General features: G+C 38.2%; 1 protein-coding gene across 4 annotated transcripts in view; it reads right to left on the bottom strand.

Annotated features, from left to right (window-relative positions):
- Window positions 1-366: 366 nt before the first annotated feature.
- SLC2A9 (solute carrier family 2 member 9) overlaps window positions 367-21,555 on the bottom strand; it is a 99,616-nt gene continuing 78,427 nt past the window's right edge. For all 4 annotated transcript variants that reach the window (XM_038135664.1, XM_038135663.1, XM_038135661.1 and 1 more), the window contains 2 exons: window positions 12,632-12,759; window positions 367-4,048 (listed from right to left, as the gene is read on the bottom strand). In XM_038135664.1, the coding sequence (XP_037991592.1) occupies window positions 3,791-4,048; window positions 12,632-12,759 (386 nt within the window). In that variant the 3' untranslated portion in view covers window positions 367-3,790. The remainder of the gene's footprint in view (window positions 4,049-12,631; window positions 12,760-21,555) is intronic.

Consider the following 21,555-nt stretch of genomic DNA (forward strand, 5'->3'; position numbering starts at 1 on the left):
AACTTTCTGCAAAAAGCCTCACCAGTTTCAACAATTCTTATAAGCAGTTATTACTATCATTAACCAGTTTTAATAATTTTCCTCACACTGTTGTCTGCATTTTTATTTCTGAAGCCCAGTATAAACATATGAAAGAATGAAGTGTGGAATCTGATTTGAGAATCAAAATAGAAATAATTCTTTAAAAAAGATATAGTTTCAGGGACCATTTTCTTCCTGTAATTCCCAACTATCTAACTGTGGAGTTCACAATGACTTGGGTCATCCAGACACAGGACTGAACAGTCTTGTACTGGGACATACAAAACGCCAGGGAATTGAAACATGTGCACGTGTTCAGATTTACCCAGAACAAAATCCACATAATTTAAATTTTATTCCAAAGGTTTATTTTGCAGTCACTGTGCATGGACATAGTTGATCACACAGACTTGTGGTACCCATACAAACACCATCTCACAGTACCTCACCCCCATGTCAGACAGGAAAAGGGAATGTGGCCCCACACAACACTTGCTGACAAACACACAGGCTATAGACAATTAGATACATTCAATGAGAAAAAATAAACTATAAGTTGCTGATATTTTCCATGTTGTCTCTCATTGCTGGAAAAATTATAGCAGCATAACAATGGAAAAAAACTGTATGGAACAACTTCAAGAACAACACACTCATTAGGGTCAGAGATGAGAAAGTTAATGAGGTACTGGCACATCTGAAACTTCCACAGTCCAAGGCAGAGGACACTTCCCTGGCTAGTGAACAAAGCACTAGCTTGACCTGGAATTGCTTTGAACGTTGGACGGCAACAAAAATCAGGTGAGATGTGGAACTCCCGTCCCACACCGTACCCAGTCTGTAGCAGCTCTTTGCAGCCACACAGAAAGTGTGTGCCCATCTCAGGCAGGACAAGAGAGGGCAAATGGGATTGCAGAAATGAAAACATGACCCCTTGCTGTTAATGCTGTACAAGGCCCCGAGCTGAGATAGGAAATTCTATCAAGACATCTCTACCTATGCATCCAGAGCTGGGCTCCAAATGCAACTGTAGGCAAATGAAAGATGATTTTATTTAGTTGCAGAAGTCCTAATTTCTGATACAATTGCTGTATCAGGTCAGCATGATATTTAATTGAAGTTATCCAATGGTAACATTTTCAACAGTGTCTATAATGTATGTTGATGAACAGCACTAAGTGCTAAATTCTGCTCATTCTAATAATATTGGTTTCCAATCTTCCACTTTGGCTCAAAGCAAATCTCATCATATTATGTTAGTAATCCTAACTACAAAGAAAGGTAATTCCCAGTCTGAAGGAGAGGGTATGAATTTGCCAGTCTTGCCCTGCAGGCAAAAAAGGAAGAAATTTTTCATAAAATTTTCTGGAGGGTTGGCATTCACACCCAGTGTTTACATAGCCATTCACTTAGCAAGCCTCATGTAACCCTGGGAATAGGGAACTAAAGGCACTGAAAGGTAATACTTTCATTTGCTGTATATATAATTTTACAAGTGGTTATTACAATAATATTTTTCTTCAGTTTTCTCCACAGTATTTGATTAGCTCCCATTTATGACTGTCAGTTGGAATAATCCCACTTTGCTCTCTTTTTTAATAGTAGCACCAAACCCATACATTTTTATTTTTCATTCTTAATTCTCTTTCTCACATATATTTAATTTTCTTACTGCTGCACTTCTATTCCAGTAGAAAAAAAAAAAAAAAAACAACCCATAAAGTCTGGCATAAAAGCACCCATCAATTTTTTATCAGTTGTCTAGTAATAAAGTTGCCCTTTTAGGTCAGCTTACAATGTCTGTGGTAAATATGCCATATACAAATAAATCACAGTATAAAACTATATGCATAAATTAGTAGTAACAGCTGAACATTAGGATCTCTGATTTTAATTTACAGTGTAATTTACAGTGTAGAACAAAACAAAAACCAGCTTATCACTTTGAGAAATACAAACAACCCCCCCACAGATACCAGAAAATAATTATTCATTGTGTGTGCATATATATGAATATAAATCACAGAATCATGGAATAGCCTGGGTTGGAAGGCACCTTAAAGATCATCTTATTCCAATCCCCCACCATGGGCAAGGACACCTTCCACTAGACCAGATTGCTCGAAGCCCATCCAATCTGGACTTGAACAATTCCAGGGATGGGGCAGCCACAGCTTCTCTGGGCAACCTCCTCCAATGCCTCACCACCCTCACAGTAAAGAATGTCTTCCTAATATCCAATCTCTGTCTATCCTCTTTCACCTCGAAGTCACTAATATTAAGCAATTGAATATTAATATGTATCTATACTTGGAATACATATATTCATATATGCATACATATATGAATATACATGCAAATTTTCTTGCAAAAATGCTCCAAATTCATGAATTTCTAGATTAGTAAATATAACTTGTAGAAGCAGTTGACTCTAGCTACATGCTGCACTTTCTTCTGTTTCTTACTCCTAACTGAGAGCAGCTCAAAGACTTACTGACTCTTCACATAAAACAGCTATTTAATTTAAAAATTCTTTTTTCCCCTCAACATCCAGGTACCGAGAGGGATCAAGAAAAACTGTTATCAAAATTACGAACTGTAAAGATGATGTTCATTAAGAAAAAAATCCCATGAATTGTTTGCTGAAACACTGAGAGCCTGCTGAGTCTTTCTCTCATGAAATCAAGCAGTTCTACAAAGTTATGACAGCTTGGAAACTTATTAATATGAGCTAGGCCTGGTGCTTCAGAATCTAATGCCCAAATAAAAATTAGTGTTTAAGTAAGAAATAAGTGCCTAAATTCATGTGCAGAGATCTGAGTGTTAAGAACTAAGTTGTCAGGTCTCAGGGAAATTTGGGCTCCTAAGACTTGTTTTAAAAGGAATTTGAAAAGAAAAGCAATAAACAAACAAAACAATTAAAAAACCCTAACCCTTGGAACACTTCATGTTTGAATTTTTGTTTCAATACTATGCCCTGCACATACCATCAGAGCTCTCTCACTTCCCCATGAGGTTTAGTTTTCCTTTAATATTAAACCTTTTAAGTTTAAAAATTAAAATTATGTAAATATATATATTCAGAGAAATGCAGTGCCAGAAAACCCAGAAACTAGAGACAACTCCTGCTGAGCACAATTTTTACAAACTCTATTACTAGTGAATCAGGATTTGCAAGTGAGACAAGGAAACTCATCAGGACCCAGAGCTGCCCATTTGTGGGAAGGTGGGAGATGTTCAAACACTGCAACTGAAAGTCAAAATAGCCAGAAAAGGAATGGGAGGTCAGGGAAGTGTCATGTCAGTTCTCATGAACAGCTTGAATGACATCTTGGGAAACATGGAGAAACTCATTCTTCTCATCAGACCCCCACTAGGATCTCTTCCCTTGTCTCTGCCTCCTCCTCCTCTTGGAGAGAGCATGCCCACCTCCCTGTGAGCACTTAGGGGTGCTCAGCCAGCTGCTGCTCAAAACCCTGGCTCCCCACTGCCACTTCACATCTCCAAGTCTCTGTTCCCCATCCCACTCACCACAGCACTTGCTTCACAGGTGCCAAGGAAACTCCATCTCATTTCTTTTATCAGTTGCCGCTCCTCCCACCCCTCATTGTCTCAACTGTTACCCCAGCTGCTAATGAGTTCACCCATACTCACTTAGAACATTTTCAAGGGAGAAGCAGTTCATGATGTTCATAAAACATACAAGTTGTGCACTGCTATAAATGAAAAGAGCACGCTTTCCCCCATCCCCTGAAAGAACATCCTTGGTTTACACAATCCCTTTTATGGTTTCCCCATTGTCCACTGAAGATGTGAAGTTTGATTCTTGTTCTTCACTTGGTTTCCTCTCCCCTGCGTAGTGGTTCATCTCTTGCATTTCTAAAGTTACTTTATTCCTTTTGGCAAATGCTTGGTTGATCTCATGAAATGTCTTATTTTTTGTTTCAGGCAGGACAAAAAACAGGTAGGCTGCTCCTGCAAAGCAGACGCCAGCAAACACTAGGAAGCAGTAGGTCTGTAATCCAGCCTGTGAATAGAAAACATTGATGGTCATTACAAAAGAGAAAAAATTCAGAAGAAAGGCAGGAATGGTTTGAAAGAAAAAAATGGGGTGTATGGAGCAATTTTTAACCAAGTGCAGTACTGGCACTCATTGCTAGTTGGAGTGCTGAGAAGTTCATAAAAATGCATGAAATTTTGGTTCTTCCAACACTGCCTGTGGCCTGTTGACAGCAAAGCAGGTTCCTGGCACAGGCACCCAGAGCTGCAATCTGGGCAGTGCTGGGAGACACCAGACTGAGCTGGGGGAGGGCAGGTAGCAGCAGGAATCCTGCTCTGTGCTCAGCTGAGCCTGGCACTGCCCCAGGGTGTCTGGAAATGAGGCAGATGTTCCACTGGGTGGTTCTGCACACCACCTCCCAGCTCCCAGGTACAGGAACTGAGGCATGCTTTAGCAGTGCTGGGCACCTCTACAAAACCCATGGAAAAACTGCCACAGCCAGGGGCATCTTCATCACAGCAGTTACAGGCTTTGAGATTTGCAAAATAAATGAGGAAAAACCTCAAATAGCACACATTTGTTATCACACTTATGGTTACGGGAGTTCACAGCAGGAAAAAAAAAGTCCATAAAATGCATTTCTTTTCATTCCAGAAAGTGTAAGAGTTAGTTAAGGGAATGCAAAGTACAGAGCATATTTGAATGTTATGGATTTTACTTCACTGCAAAAACAAAGAGAGTAGATGTAAAGAAGTTCATTTATAAATTGATTATAAAAGCTCCAACCAACCAGTAGGAACTTCACTGAACTTCACTGAAACCTAACTATTTCTTGCCTGGTGATTATTAGATCATTTAGCAGCTATCAGCAGTAGTACCTTTCAGCAGTACAGCCGTGAAAAAACATTTGATAAATACCATATTGCCATCTGAGCTTTGTTGAACTTGGAACAGGTTTTATTTTATGGCTCCACAGAAGCCACTTGTAATAAGTTGCAACATGAGAGGAAGCCTCCCTTCCTCCTCTATTGATTTACACTCTCAAACATCCAATTGTACCCAAATTTTTCTAATTTCTTTTATTAACAAGGCTGAATAAAACCAGAAAGGGAATCTCCAACTCCAAAAATAAGGCGATATTTCTGTGGTGCCTTGTGTGAGGTCATGAAAAGCAAACCCAAGGAGAGCCAAACTCCTCACACGTCACCTCAGGTGCTACAAGGCTGGGGTTACCCCAGGGAAAGCCACTCAGGACAGAAGTAGCAGACCTGTCTTCCTCAACATACATATTTATAGATGCTGTTAAAGGTATATAACTGAAACAAGTAAGAGAGAGCCAGTAACCTTCATTTTACACATTTTTGTAACAGACTCTCATCATGCCTCATTAGTCACACCAGTCCTACACTGCAGGCTGGTTTAACTCTCTGCTTTGGGTGCTCAAGGTGTAAGCAATTCTTGGCACTATTTTTATGTTTTACTTGCTCATTATGCATCATGCGTGGTGTGCAAGAAGAACATTAATTCCTGCATGGAACAAGAAAGAAAAAATGGAAAAAACCTTTTCCTGCAGCTGCTTTTTAATACCATGGCTGATTTCCAGCCTGCCTAGTCACAATGTTCTCTGTTTCTGTGGATAATTCATCACCTAGTTCAGTGCTTCAAATCCTGCCTGTAATAGGAAAAGCTAGCAAGTGCATTCTGTGATATTGTCTATGGACTCTAGATATCACCAATGCTTTTTCATTAAATCCTAGAAGCATGAAGTCCTGAGCAAGCTGACAATCAGAAGCCAAACAATATGGGTAACAAGGGGGGCGGGGGGAGGGAAATATTCTGCATGTAACAAATAGAACTTAATAGAACAAATAGCTTATAGAGAGGCAGAAGCAAAAGGATATAGTAGACAGGAGAAAATAATTTTGCAGTGCCTCATAAATCATCCTGTCATGCTAAGAATTTAAATTTTACATCTGGATCTTCCGCATCTGTAATTGTTCTTCAGCTGAATGGCAGAATTTCAACCCAGAATCATGTTTTTCACTTTTTAACGTTTCACTGAATTAAATATACTCCATGACGAAAGGGAACTGTTAATACCTCGTATAAATAAACATGGCAACCAAATGTAATCAGTTACCTGTGTCTCTTGGTGGTGCAGCCATAACTTTGTCCCCCTTTTCTAATTCTTCATGATTTCTTTGCTGTTCATGAGCTAAATAAATTAGTGCTTATTATCTTTGATTCATATCTAAGCAAACCTCTTCTAATTGAACTAAACATTCATGACTGCATGTCTTATTTGCAATTATTTTACCTAATGTATTTATATTTATTTGTAATAATCATACTCTTCTTAATTTCTGCAATCCCTTAAGAAGTAGCCCTCAAGGACCTCCAGCTGAAGTTTCACAGAGAATAAGCTAAAAATTAAATTTAGTTGTAAATCCTATAAGTGGGTTTTGTAGGGTTTATTGCATCCTGCAGGATTTTTCCAACAGGCCCATAATTCCCAGACAGGAGGGACATTGCAAGGTGACCACAAAAAGCCCTTTCATCACCAGCCATTCTTCAGTTATAATATTTTCTTAAAGCTGCTTATTATTTACTCTTACAGCAAAGAAAACCACTCATTCATAAACCTTTTATAAATCATCCAGAGTTCAATTTATATCACCCAAACCTGCATTTGGTACAGAACATCAAATACTAATTAAATTACTCATTATAAACATGAAACCCTCTATATGCACTGCACACTGATAAAGGTTTCTGTAAGACAGAAATACGGGGTAAAGGAGGAGGAAAATGTTAAATCACAAGTCCCAACTCAGTAAAAACCTTTAGTGGGACATAGGAGGGATACAGTTCAGCCTAGATGTTTAATTCATATTTATCTGTTTCTGATGTATTTTGAATTGCCTGGTGCTGGAGGAAAGAGTTGAGGGGTGGAACAAGCAATAGATTGGCCCAAATGTATCTGATGTGCCCATCAGGGAACATAGAAGGTGAGATAATGGGGTGAAGTGCAGTAAATGCTGAGCTATTGAACAATGGCTACTACAGAAAAGGTAATGATGGACAGATCTGCCAGGAAACAGGCTCTTTGTTCCGTGAGATTAGTGTACTTTCTTTTATTTATGTTGGATATTATTTATGTTATCCATGAAACCTGTATACCTCACTGACTATTTGTAATCACCATAGTCTCCTAACTCACCTGTAGTTTCTTTGTTATTTTACTCCTTCCAATGTGCTAGAGGTGAGCCTACTGCTGCTACTGTAGAAGTAAAACCACAGAATACTGCTTATCCTGGCCTGGAGTGGGAGTAAAAAGCTGAGGAAGAACTTCAGTTAAAGTCTTTGGTGACAAAGCACAGATTCTCTGCAGCTCTGGGTATTTGAGTCTACAGACATGGATGGCCTCAAGATTCTTCACTGACATGTGCATCGTCAGTGATACAAGAATAATGACAAGATATATGATAAAATTGAAAATGTAAATCCTTTTTCTGTGCTTTGTGACAATATTTTGCCTGCTACATGGAGTAGAAGCCTCAGTGATCAAAAAATTGAATACTTGTATCCACCAGAAGAGTAGCTTGACTCAATTAAAAATTCAATTTAACAAAACATTCCGCCTCTGAACAGCTGGAAGGGGCAGGTAAAAGAGGAAGGGAATGGCAGAAGAAGAAGTAAAATTAAATCAATTCTGAATGGAAGTTCTAAGCAAATAGAGAAAAAAATTGAAGGAAAGTGTGTGGTTCCTGTAGTTCTGCATTTCCTCACGTAAGGACAGGCTACTGCCTCACACTCTGCCCCAAGCAGCAGCAGCAGCAGCCCTGGGCATGCAGGAAGCTCCAAGGCAGCCCCATCCATGTCCCACTGACACATCCACTCATGCTGCTCTCTTCACACTGCCTGCACGTACTGCTCAGCTTCAGAACACGCTGCACCTTTTCAGAACAAAGCTGCTTCTCCTCCCCCAAGCCCAGGCAGCCTTGCCAGAGCTGGGAACGTTTCCTTAGCAATACCTGAAGCCAGGCTTTTAGCGCAGGGTTAGAAACCCAAAGGTCAGGAGGAGTCAGAACAAAGCCCTACAAGAGCCAGCTGCTTTGCAGCTGTTTCCCCTTAGCATTTCCTTAGCATGACCTCCTGCAGGAACACCCAAGGTTCAAAGGTGAGCAGAGCTTCAGGGGGAACCCTAAAGAGGAGCAGTGCTGTCTCCTGGTAGATATCCATTCAGAGCCAAGGGCAGACACACAGTGAGGGTCCCTGCAGGGCCAGGCTTCCCGGGGTTACTGAGGGTCACCTGCCCTATCAGGTGCATGGGGAGGGCAAAAGAACAGCAGGCACACTTACTGATGCAATCTCCTGAGGGAAGCACCTGCTAGGTCAGCAAACGAATAAAACCTCTTCAAAGCACGATTTACACTGGATTTTTTGAGGCTGGTGAGGGCTATTGCTATACAGGATATTTAATAGTTAAGCATAAACTTTGAAATGCATCACCTCTTATTTTAATACCAACTTTCTAAGGAGGCCATTTGAAAAACAGCATTTCTGCAAATTCTGGCCAGCTGAATCCTGAATTAATATTTTTTGTCTTTTCTGCAGATGATCAAGGCTTTGTATTTGTGAGTAAAAAAAAACCAAGAAATGATTTACCTAAGGCGTGCATTTACCACAAAAAAGAATCAAAGTTGAAGTATTCAGGCAATTCCCTCAAATCAGATCCCAGGCACGGCAAGCAATCAGGCCTGACTTTGAGGATGAAATAGAGCTGCATAAACAACATGTATGAATAAGCAGGTGCAGCTTTGCCACATGTTCTTCAGCAAAGAGGTGAGGAAACCTATCCCCAGCTTGTGAGGGGCTGCTATACACATTAGAGAGAATGTACAGGCATTTCCCCCATCTCCTTTTAATTACAACAGTAAAGAATACTTAATTTTTGGCATTATGAACTGACTTTAGGCGTCCAAAATGACTGAGAAAAAGAGCTTATTTTTTAAAGCTAAAAAGTAAATAGATACAAATAAAAAACCTAACATTGAAATGACCAGCATTCTGGTTTTAATTAAAAAAACTGCACAATTTGCTGCTTTTGAAGCAATCTAGCTGAGAACAGTCTTCCTGTTAATAGCTTGCATGCTGTGAATGCCATACTTTGGAGGAATCTAAAAGTAGTTGAGAGGATCATTAGGTGCTATTTAACAACAGTTGCTTACTGACTTCACCCACTCTATGGCAAAAGTGAAATTCTAAGCAGGACTGTGATACTGGAAACAGGAAAACATACATTCTAGGGCAGATACAGCAAAATAAATGAGCAAATGAAAAAAAAATCTGAATTGATTTTACAAATGCAACACATTAATATTTTTAAAACAAAAGTTTTTGCTCTTCTCAGCAAATGCCAAACGTGGCTCTAAATTCTCAGCTTGCAAAGTCACAGTCCCTGACACTAGCAGAGGCTCCTTGCATTTGGAAGTTGCCATGAAGACTAGTGCCATGAGATGTGGGTCAAACTGGCTTTTGAAGTGCTGAGGTCAAGTGATAATGGTTCAATGTCTTACAAAATTGATCAGCAGAAAAACTGTTATTCATGTAGACATTTGACTTCACTTTGCTTCAAATTGATATAATGCAGTGAAACAAATGGATAAGGGCTTGTGTCCTTTCCCCTTTGTCCTTCTTCTGTTCCAGACATAATTTAAGGCTCTGCTGAAAGTGCAGGACAATGAAGGAGGACAGAGCACGGAAGTATAATGCTCATGAAAGGTAATTCCTAAGTAAAAAATAGAGACATTTTTAGACATGAACTGCAATTTCAACCATGACCTTACACACTCACTATCTCCTCATAAAAATGTAACAGATCCTAATATTGTATCCCTGAAGAGGGTTCCTTCTAATTAAGACAAGCACTTCTAACCCTCTGATAGCCCACACTTCATTTTCTCATCTTTGAGGGGAACTTTAACCATTTCCCCTAATACAGGGACACTGTCATTACATGAAACATGCAATGCATTTGAAGAAGCTTAAAACACCTTGGCTCAGGGAGACTATGCATAACTTTCTGTGCACACTTGTCATTGAAATCCTTGTGCTGAGTAATGGAAAAAGTCAAGGGATACTATTACACTGTAAGGAAATAATAAGGACAACCAAAAGACAAATCTTGCTGAGTAAATGAATCTTGAGAATGAAAATCTCTAGTGTAAAACTAAGGAAGAAATAAAATAGAAGTAAAAGAGAAAGAAACCAGAAACCAGTGTAATGACTCAGAAGTACTCCTCCATGGGCACAAATAAATTAGTTGCTGAAAAGAGGAAAATAAACACACATACAGGTCATGGCATGGTACCACCAGGCAATCTGAACTAAGGCTTCAAGGCTTGTAGCACCTTTATGATACTGAGCTCCTTCTGGATCACAGATCCAAGCAGATCATTTTGGTCAAACCCCAAGTAAGAGTCAAGTCAGTTTTCCATATAGCAGTTGCCTCATCATAATGGGATATTCCTCTGCATTCCCCAGTTTTTGGAAACTTTTGTATTAAGAGGAAAGTCTGAAGATCAGCTGTTCTTGAAAATTAAAAATATAAAATACATAGCAATTTAAATATTTCTTGAATACGTACTGAATATACAATGTGACTTTGACATAAAAAAAAAAAAAAGACTGCACAGTTTTCTAGAAAGAGAAGTTATTATGACAGAAAACTTCTGGAGAAATCTGCTATGATTTCCTACAGTATATTACTAATTTACCATGCATCACCATGTAATTAAAATAGCATGTTGGGAAATTATTTGGTAATTATTGATGTTTAGTAATTCTTTGTATTTATGCAACTCATTACAAAAAGTAAACAGAAAAGTTTTCTAAATAACATGTAATTTAAGGTCCTGCTGCACCATTTGATTACTGAAGTCTATCTCTGCAAACTTACTGCTGATGAAGAATATTTCTTTAACACAAGAAGCCTATTTTATAGTACCAGGAGTTTTTGGCCTTTTAGATTATACTTTTCTGCTGATTTGTTGTTCCCTGTGCCTCCTTCAGCTCATTGCACCCATTTCCACATATATATACATTCTAATTTCTGTTTTACTGTGACCCTGTTCACATTTCAGCACCTCAAACAGGTAGTGATGAGGCCTTGAAGAGAAGGCACGTTCTTTTTTTTTTTTTAATTTGTCAAAAATTGATTTGTATACTAGCTTTTCAATCTCATCCATATATTTTAATGTATGACTCAAGCCACTCTTTGATGATATTTATCTACAGATGGTTGAAGGGCAAAAAATCTAGTCATTCAAGTTAGTTAATTGGTGACATTTGGAAAAATAACTACTGGTTCATTTTTTAGTAACCCTAAACTTAACAGATTTGTTTTCCAAATGTTTGGAATAATTTTGTAGAAGCACACCAAGGATCAAAAAAAAGTGGCTGCTGTTTCTCAAGCAATCAGGTTAGTATTTAAATACACAGACAGGATTATGCATTCATCCTGTGAAGGTACCTTAAAGATTTTTTTTCCTGGTTAAGGTTTATAAAATGAGCTAAGAAGATATTGCCTTCATGTGAAGAAAGTGGTGACTCATAAACTGAATTTTGAGAATAAGGTTGACTGAAATAGGAAAAAAGTTAAAGCTTGGGAAAGAGGAGATGTTCTAGTTTGATCTTGTGAAAAAGCTTTAAAAATCAAAGTCTGAGTAACACTGCTTTCATCTGTAGGTACAAACTCTAAGCTTTTTCTCTTTTTATTTCTCTTTTCTTTAAAAGAAGAAAAAAAATCCCCAAAAAAAGCCTTCAAGCTGGAAATACAATTTATCCTCATTAAAACTAAACTGGATAATTTTCTAATCACACAAATGGATATTTTTATGACACATAATGATAAATTCCCCAAGGCTACAGCAAACTTCATATGGATGCATTCTAAATCACTCAAAAAGCTTTAATGTGCATGTGGCAAATTATAAAATGCAGTTTGCCTTTTAATCTGAATTTATTGAGGGTCTTTTTCAAAAGTTTTCACCAGGTGATCTGTCAGGTTTACATTAGGAGAACAAGTAGGGATTGTCCTGAGTTGCCTGAATTCAAATCTGACAGCTAAGCAGAACTCAGGCTTATCCCCAGTTTTGTGCAGGAGGCAGAAACTGCAATTTTGTAGAAATGTGTCTGGATAATTATAAAAAAAAACCCCAAAAAACCCAAAAAAACCCACAAAAAAACCCAACAGAACAAAAAAAATACACCCTGCCCCCTCCCCCCCTCCAAAAAAAAAACCCCACCCCAAAACCAAAAACCAAAAACCAACCAAACCCTAACCCAATGTAAAGTATTCTCAGTAAATGCCCCTAGATTCGGGATCTTGTTCTCGGTCCCCGCCCAGCTGCCACGGAACCAGAAGGGAGGATCTAATGCTACTGAAACAGTCACTCCTCATCTTCTGGAAGAAAAACCTACTAAACCACACAGAAGCCTCCATTTGCTGGATGAGCTGGGGCTGCCCCATGGACAAGGTCAGGTTTTCAAGGGAATTGTCTGCAGCAGCGATATCACAGCATGTCAGTTACCACGGATGGTGAGTACCTGGATGAAAGGGAAGAGCAGTCCCACTGCGAAGTTGCAGAGCCAGTTGACTGTACCAGCTATCATGAATGCAGCTGGCCTCTGTGACTGCTGGAAAAGCTCTCCAGTGAGGACAAAGGGAATCCCACCTGAAACAGGGTCCAACAAGACAGTGGTTTTAGTGAAGTCACCCATCCATCAGCAGAGGTGAACGAGCCTTGTGATGCACCCCTCCATGACTAGCACTGCTCTGCAGCTCTCTGCAGGGCCTTCTGAAACAGATCCGTCAAAATCATATTTGAGAGAAGTGACACTTCTTTCTTTCATGCCATCACATCTCCTGTTTGACATTCTTTTCAGGGATGACAAGCAGGTAACAGAGCAGCAAATCCACACAACAGCTTCCAGAGCATCATGTGATGAACAGTTTATTCAAAATAATAATGATTGTTTCTACTGCAATGCTTGAAATTCTGAAAATTCAGAGATACTCCAAAATACTTATAGATCTTAACAGTTGGAAAGATGGCTCCAAAGAGACCAAGTCCTATTTTTTATAATTATTACCCACTTTATTTCAGCAATAAAAAAGACAAAGCTTTTTATTCCCTGTGAGTATACTTGTCATTGATGCTTATTTAATACGTTCCCTGTCCAGATCCTCCTGGCACTTCAGGCGAGGTCTATTTCTCCCATCACCCAAGGACTCTGACCTCCATAATAACAGTTGCAGTTGAATACCACATTTGTGACATGTGTTTCCTTCCACTTTGGCAGTGGACTATTTTGTGCAGCACTGGCATACTGCTGGCCTGACAGTAACCCCCAGGGAGTAGCTGTCTAGTAGCTGAAAGTCTCAATTTATGATATTTGGCTTCCTTCATTCCCATTGGATATTTCCATAGAAATATTTCTAATTTTAGAGTATAAAACCTGGATTTTACTTGTTGATCAGCTACAGAATTTGGTTAATGTTACACATTAGACATATATCTACTTTCAGAATTACTTCATTACAGATTTAAGAATTGTACAACTAGTAACATCAGTATTCTGCTCTTACCAGTTTCTGCCTCTAGGTCCTCAAGTGTGCTGGTATTACCTGTCTCACCATTCAGCTTTGTAGGCAAGACCCATATACACTGTGTAAGACTATGTAAGTTCTTCCTCAGTCTTAAGTATTTCAATGAGATAGTGTAAACAATCAAAACCATATTTACAGATATATTTACTTTCAAAAACCTCTATAGCAATACTGACCTCCAAAAGATTTATAAACTAATAAGAAAACACCACTACAGACTTATCCATCCACTGGGTTTTCTCCTTGCACACCTTTCCTTGGTCTATATGCTAATCTTTTGCACTACCTTTATCCCTAGACATTCGGGAATACATCTCTAAGTGCATTGTAGGGCTGCATCCTTATGTACCCCATATGCTCAGTGGCCCCGAGTTTAAACACATGCACCAGAAGCTCCTGTGAGCGGTGTGAGATAGGGCCTTGCAAACACGTAACATGACATGCAGATGACATGTGTTATCAGACATTCTTCCTGATGCAGAAGCCATGAATATGTGCATAAATAAAGGCAATGTGATGCAGCAAAGAGCTACTCTCCATCATGAGCTTGTGTGATTTTGTGAAAACATATCTGAAGTGGTAGCAAAGCCTTCAAGTGAGCTTTCTGTGTCAAAGTGTGTCAGAATAAATTTCACCAAAAAAGTGGAGAATAAATAAATAAATTTATTTACTCCTACTTTATACATAGGAAACTGAGATATGGAGAGTTTAAGCCATCCAAACTGCAGTTTGTATCTTTCTACAAGACAGATGTAGTACCAAAATTCTGTGATTAAAACGAAGTAACCCTTCCCAGCAGCAGTTTGAACATGCAGAATAAGTATCTGAACCCCCACAACTTAACAAAATTCCAGCAACATGGGGTCTATCAATGCTTGATGGCTTCCAGTGGCCATTCTATCATACCCTTGGGATTTGGGTTCAAATGGCAGCAATCACATCTTTTCTGTCAGCATCTGGTTTGGGTCTCAAATACCATATGAGGCAGCAGTTTGCCAGGACACTTGCCCCTTGGAGAGAGCAAATGAAGGACTGGAAACACAGAAATTGTGGAAGATGACTTATTTATGATCATTTATTCTGTCATACCTTTGCTGTAGGACAATCTACAGAGGTGTTGCTGTTCTTGTCAGTATAATAAAATATGCTGTTGGAAGCAGCATTTGGAAAAAAAGCAGCATTTGGAAAAATACATATTGTACAAGAGAGAAAAAAGCCAGAGGCAAAAAAAAAAAAAAGTAGAAACCTATCAGAAAGCATAAGTGTGATGGAAATAAAAATGCATGGACACTATCTTGGAAACAGGTTCTTTGAAATTCCAATTTAATTTCTAAGAACATATCAACTATCATTAACTTTCAAAAATTCTGTGGAGGAATGGGAAGGGTGGCACAGACAGACCTCTCAGCTTTCTCATGGTCTAGAGAAGTATATCCACAGCATCACGAAACAGAGAAAGTCATCTTCTGTAGGGGGATGACTTAAAACAATCCTAAGGAGAAACCAAGGAGCCTGAAAAGTGGTACCTGAGTTATGTGAAAGTCAGGTCAGGTCTGGGAACACAAGAAATGGAATGAAGCCAGGTCCCTGCTGTCTATTGCTGTATGCCTGGAAGAGCACAGACTTGACCTTATGAAGATGAACAGGAGGGCATGTGAATGCCCCCCAAGGGCCACACCACTGTGAAAAACACACTCTGCAACTGAGTGAAGGGAAAAAGAAATTTGGGAGAGCTGAAGGAAAACTGCAAAGCCTTAAAGTCACAGTCAGTGCTGGCACCCGAGATGAGCTGAACTCAGGATTCCACCCTCAGTCATTTCAAGATGTCAGGGATCTGCTCAAGGAGTCCCTTTCTCCTGGAACTCACTGTTCTTTGAGATACAAATCTGAGCACGTGGGGCTGAAGGAAGCTGCATTATGCTTTCATTATGTAAGTTGGATCTGAGCAGAGATCACAGTACTGTGACATCTTACCACCACTTCTCAGAGTCAGTGTCTGCACGGTGTCCTACACAATCACTAGGCAAGTCGGGGCTGTACTAGCCTGTGCTCAAGCATGGAAGCTTGGAAACCACTCAAAACCAATCCAACCAAACCACTGTATTTTTGGAATAGCCTTTAAACACTTTGCCATGAGTTTTACAACTTTAACACATATTTGAATGTAGGTGAAACAATTCACCAAAATGCTGCCTGATTTTTCTCATGGAGGATGAACCTGGCATTGTCTTTTCCCCTGGAAGGCTTTCCATATAATTTTCAGTGAAGCAGATTTATTTTAGCTCTTTATTTTAGCTCTGATCATAAACCAAAAAAGTGTATATTAGGATTTCCCGTAGGAGTTTTTCAGCAAAGTAGCTTCCAAACATGAATTTAAATAGGTAGTGCATTGACCACATAATTACAGTGATTAATTTCTAATACTTTGTTCTTTTTAGCATTGCAGTGAAATAATTAAAAAACAACATACTGCAGTGCTAGTAAAGAAAGATTGTTATACCTGTTAGGATTCTACATCTATTGGAAACTACAAATGTCTTACTGCAGGACTTGTATATCAATAAACTGTTTAATAAAACAAGATTAAACCCACATGAAACAATTAGACATGCATAAATACTTCTGTTTCTGTGTTCTTTATTAATTTAGCTCTGTAATTAGTCCAGTTACCCATAGAATCAATGTCACGGGCTGGTAAAAATCCAGACTCTCAATAATCCAGTACTCTTTTATGCATGAAATTGGAATGCTAGAACAGAAAAAGTATCCTTGATATCCATGCTATAGATTTTCAAATATATATTTAAATTTACACAACTATCTATGTGTTTTCTTAGGAAAAATTAGGTGCACATATTTACTGTTTTTTTCAGTGAGCAGTTCTGAATAAATATTGCTCAGCAGAAGTTACATGAGTCAGCGCAAAAACCTGAATACAGAAAACATGACAAAGGAAGGAAAATGCTGAACTCCTCATTCTGTTTTTTCTAGTATCTAATTGGGAATTTATGTTATGGCTATATATATATGATTTATGAAATGAGACTGTCACAAGAATAAATGCCTAATACATATCAGGGAGATTTATTACAGTGGTAAATCAGCTCTAATAGTGACAGAAATTTTGTGCCCTAAGAACCACTAAAGAGAAAGGAACTCTCCCTGAGCTAGCAGCTCATCTTTCAACATCCACCCAAGCCAATCCCTGGTGTGCTCAGGCAGTGGCCCCAGGCAGCAGAGGGTTTCCAGCCCCACCAGAAGGACCACCCGTGGCCACCCAGCCTAGTGACCTCCTGCAGGTCTCAGCTCTCCAAATTCTGCTCTGCAGGGGGAGCCTGCGAATCCCAAAAGCTGAGTAGGGCAAGAGCTCCCAGACTTTCCAACTCCAAGCTTCGAAATCAGGAGGCTTCAAAGCTTTGAGAAAACGGAGAACTACCTTGCAACAATGTTCTGTTTTAGGGGGAAAAAGACGTCTGTGGAGCTCCCGATGTAGTCAAGCAAAATGGCTTTTTCTGCAAGGCAAGGCATGTAGGGAAGACTGATATATCCTAACAAAGTACTGTCCCAAAGAAAGGTTTTGCTATTTGCAAGTCAAGGGACCTCGAGAGAGCAGCTCTGGGAGAGAAGCAGTGGAAGTGAGACAAATCTCCTGGAAGATAACTGCTGGGAAAAAACCCCAATGTTCTTCAGTGGGAGAACAAAAGGCTATTAGTTTCTACCCAGACTTTAGTTATTTAAAAACAACAACAAACAAACAAACAAACAAACTGGCAAACCCCAACCTGACCAATGAACAAAACCCCCAAAATGTGCAACAAAACCCATGGGAAAATATACTTCAGGAATACTGCTAGGGAGAGATGCAATGCAGCTATTGAGTTTCTTCCATTTCTGTAGGTCTACAGATAAAATAAGAATTTTGCAAAATAGATATCTCAATCTTTACATGTCACCTGTTAGATTATTTTAACTTGCACTTTGTATTTGATTGAATAATACCCCACCAAATATGACATTACAGTCAGATATGACAGCTGTACTCCCAGCTAATCCTGCTGAGAGAACTGGGAACAGAAGGTGTGATAGGGGTGTACTGAGTCACAGCTTCATGCTACAGACTTTTCTAGCTGTCTGCAGCTCTTCTCCACAGGATAATTAAGTAAAACAGGCACTTTGTTTGTAGAAAATTGTATAGTTCATTAACCACATTAATTTGTACCATTTGAATCTTTTCTGCCTTAGATTAAAGGCCACTTGAGTAAAAGACATTTCAAGCAGTCAGTCTATGGCAAACAAAAATTGCAAATGATAGGACCAAACTAAAACACACAAATAATACCTTGCAAACTCTGATATTATAATAAATAGTATTTATAATTATTAAGGACTAGTTCTTAATTCAGTATTGTGTGACAGACTTTTTGCATTGATAAATTGGCCTTTGGTTTAGCACCTATACAAAACCTGCTATTTCAACAGCATTTCTGGAGGTATTCTGAACTTTGTTGGTGCAAGGCAACCCATACCATTCAGGGTAAATGAAACAAACAAACAAACAAAGCACTGGTGCAGAACAAAAATACTGATTCACTCTGTTCTAACCTCAGTAGTTAAAATGGTGTTTCTTGGTTCTCATCAGGTAATTTACACTAAAATGGTTGACATACAACAACAAGGCTATTACAAAAAATATAATAAATCACACAAAATTCTTTCTAGGTCCATTTAGGTAACTAGTTCTACAGCAGATAATCCATGCAAAAAACCACAATACCCTTATCTGAAACACCTGATAATTTCCTCTTCAGTGAAATTCTCCCCCTCTTGAATATTAATTAGAGTATTTTTCTATAATTTTTACTTCCATAAGTCAGTGCACTCAAGCAGAATTTTATGAGCAATCCTTTACTGAGTGAATAATTTTTCTCTGAAAATTTTTTCAACAAAATACTTATCATACAACTGATGAATCCAAATATGTTCAGTACTTTAAAGATATTTTTATTTAGATAAGTTATTACAATTCCCTTTGAAATACAACTGTTGGCTGTAAACATGAGAAATATATTCAATCTTGAATTTATTTTAATTTATTAATTTAATTTAATATTTAATTTTTTTGCCTCTTTTATTGTAAGACAAACCACCAGTATGTAGGCCCTTCTGAACAAAATTAATACATTGTTTTTTTTCTTTTTTTGGTAACAATTTCAGTCTATTGGGATATTTGTTAAGTTTTTTTTTGTTTTGGCTTGGGTTTTTTTGGTTATTATTGATGTTCTATTTTTTTTTGGTCTTGGCTTTTGTTTGTAAAAACTGAACATCAACATTAAATTTCTCCTCTGGTTCTTGGCCACATTTCTTTTTGCTTCACAATTATAATGCTGCATAGCTACCAAAGAATAAAATGCAATCTAAAAAAATACACTCAACTTATAACTACATAAACAGTTAATAGGCTTTTCAACATTTCCGCCATGTATTCAGATCTACCTTAAAACATCACAAATCTAATTATAGCCCAACTTTCTGTTCTATTTGAATGTGAAGAACATTTTTTTTACTGAGCTGTGACTATGAGACTATATAATAGAATTAAATTTATAATTATTCTCAGTAACAATGATGATTAGGCACTTCTGTTCATATTCAATTGTTAAAACCAATTATCTCAATTATGAGAACAATGGTGAAAGAGTTTTTACTATAATAAAAGCACAGAAGTGTCCCTTGTATATTCATCCACGATACGGATGGAAGTAGTGTGGAAACACCCAAATTAAAGACTCAGCTTCAGTCCTAGGTAAGAGAAATATTCATATAGTCACATCAGTGTGTGAGGACTGAAAAGAAGAAAAAAAACCCATCCCTATCTATTCTAGGCTTATTACTTCTATGATAATCTTCTGAAAGAAAAATAAAACCATCAGACATGATTTCTTGTTAGGAATTCAAGTTGACAGACCATTAGCACAAAATGCTGCTGGTTGTGAACCTGCAAGCTAAAGAAATCTTGTAAAGTCAGTGTATTTTAACAAACAGATTATTCATGCTAGCAGTGCACAGTTATGTAATTGTATAGCTGCATTCATCCTGAAGGATGCCAGGAGTGAAAACGATGGGCCAATTTTCAGAGAAGCTGGGACTGAAGAGTTCTCCCTGTCCTTCTCTGTTTAAGATGGGTAACAGACCATGTCTTCAATGCTTATGATTTCTGGAAACTGCGGAAATTTTTAGGACACATGGCCTCAAACGCCAGTGCTTTAAGAAATTGGTTGCTGCTACAGGATGGTGGACAAGGTATGAGAAGCAGTGGCTGTAGAACTAAGATAATAACAAAAGAAAAAGATAAGATAATAATGTAAGGTAATAATGAAAAGAAAATTTTCCTTACTGTGACCAAAAACCAAAACAAACACAGCAAATGCTTGCTAACAAACAGAAAGGAAAAGGAAGAGAGACTCAGAAGATGCTCTTTGACTAGAAGTACCAGCTGAAGACAGTAACAGTCTTGCTGTGATGAACAGTATAAGCCTTCTTGCTGATGAAACTCAGAAAGAGATCACATAAGCCATAACTCAGTGTTTCCAAAGAAGTGAAGTTTCTGGAGTAGGACAGACAACGTCTGGAGATTTAAAGGAAACAACTGCTTTGACTGTGTGCTTGGTCAAACTGGCACTGACTACTCTTGTTCATGTAGTTCTCCTGACCTATTTTTTCCCTCTGAAAGTCTGTTACTGGTGTTTATTCATCTTTCTGTGCAGTGCATTGGCACTGCAGAAACACTCCAGAGCAGTGTTCATTACAACATTGAACTAATAAACTTTTGCATTTGGATCTTAGCCGTTGAGGTTAGTCAGAAATAGAAGAGATGAACAGAAAAGTTTTCTTTGCTGTGCATTGCACCTGGGAATAAGGGAAATAAAATATTTTAATTGCCTTACATTCATTAATTCTACATCTACTGTTCTATATATTTATTAGTTTGCACTTTTGCAAGTATAACCATTTTATATGAATTCACAGAAAGAAACAGTATTTTTTTTTTTTTACTAGGCTTTCCATATCCAATTCCTATTAATCTGAATAATGTACCTAGGTCACTTACACAGCTTTTGAATAAATGTTTTATTTCATGGTTACACGGACCTCTAAAACACATGGATGCATTTTTGCACCAGTACGTTTCTTCGGGGTTGGAGTTGTGAGCCATCTGCAACTAATTAATAATCATTCAGGAAAAGCTGCTAGTTCAGGTAGGAGGAGTGCTGTCAAGTGTCAAAGCATTCACATTTTGAAAGCTTCAATTAAGATAATTTTTAAAATCTATTGTTAGCAGAATAAAGTTCATAAGTTTTCCTGCTGCTGAGAACTCCAGGTGTCACCTCCAGCAATTCCTTTATTCAACAGATACAATTACCTTTCAAATACTAGGGGTTCATTTTTCTTTAGAACTGCCACTAATTATAAAGAATTTAAATCCCTTTTGCTGCAGGATCATTAAAAGCTACACATTTTATCTATGCTGCTCTTTAAGAGAGAAGAATTCAAACAAAACGTAAAACAAGTATTAATCCCAAAAAATATATGTTGAATGACACTGTATTTAATATATTCAAGGGACATGTTACCCTCTCCCCCAATAAAAATTCAATGAATTTTGAAAGCAATTCTAGTCTTATTTCTAAACAGCCAAAAAAATCAGTTTGTTCACTCAAAGGCAGTCAAAAGGTAAATTCTCAATTTGTTGACTCGGTAAAAGTAGTTGAAAATACTCCTGTCCCCAGGGGTAGGCAGGAGCTTTTCCATTGCTGGAGAAAAGCAGAGAAGGAAAGGAAAGTGAAGCTCCCTTGGCTGTGCT

Source organism: Motacilla alba, chromosome 4 (assembly GCF_015832195.1).
Source record: "Motacilla alba alba isolate MOTALB_02 chromosome 4, Motacilla_alba_V1.0_pri, whole genome shotgun sequence".
NCBI lineage: Eukaryota > Metazoa > Chordata > Aves > Passeriformes > Motacillidae > Motacilla > Motacilla alba.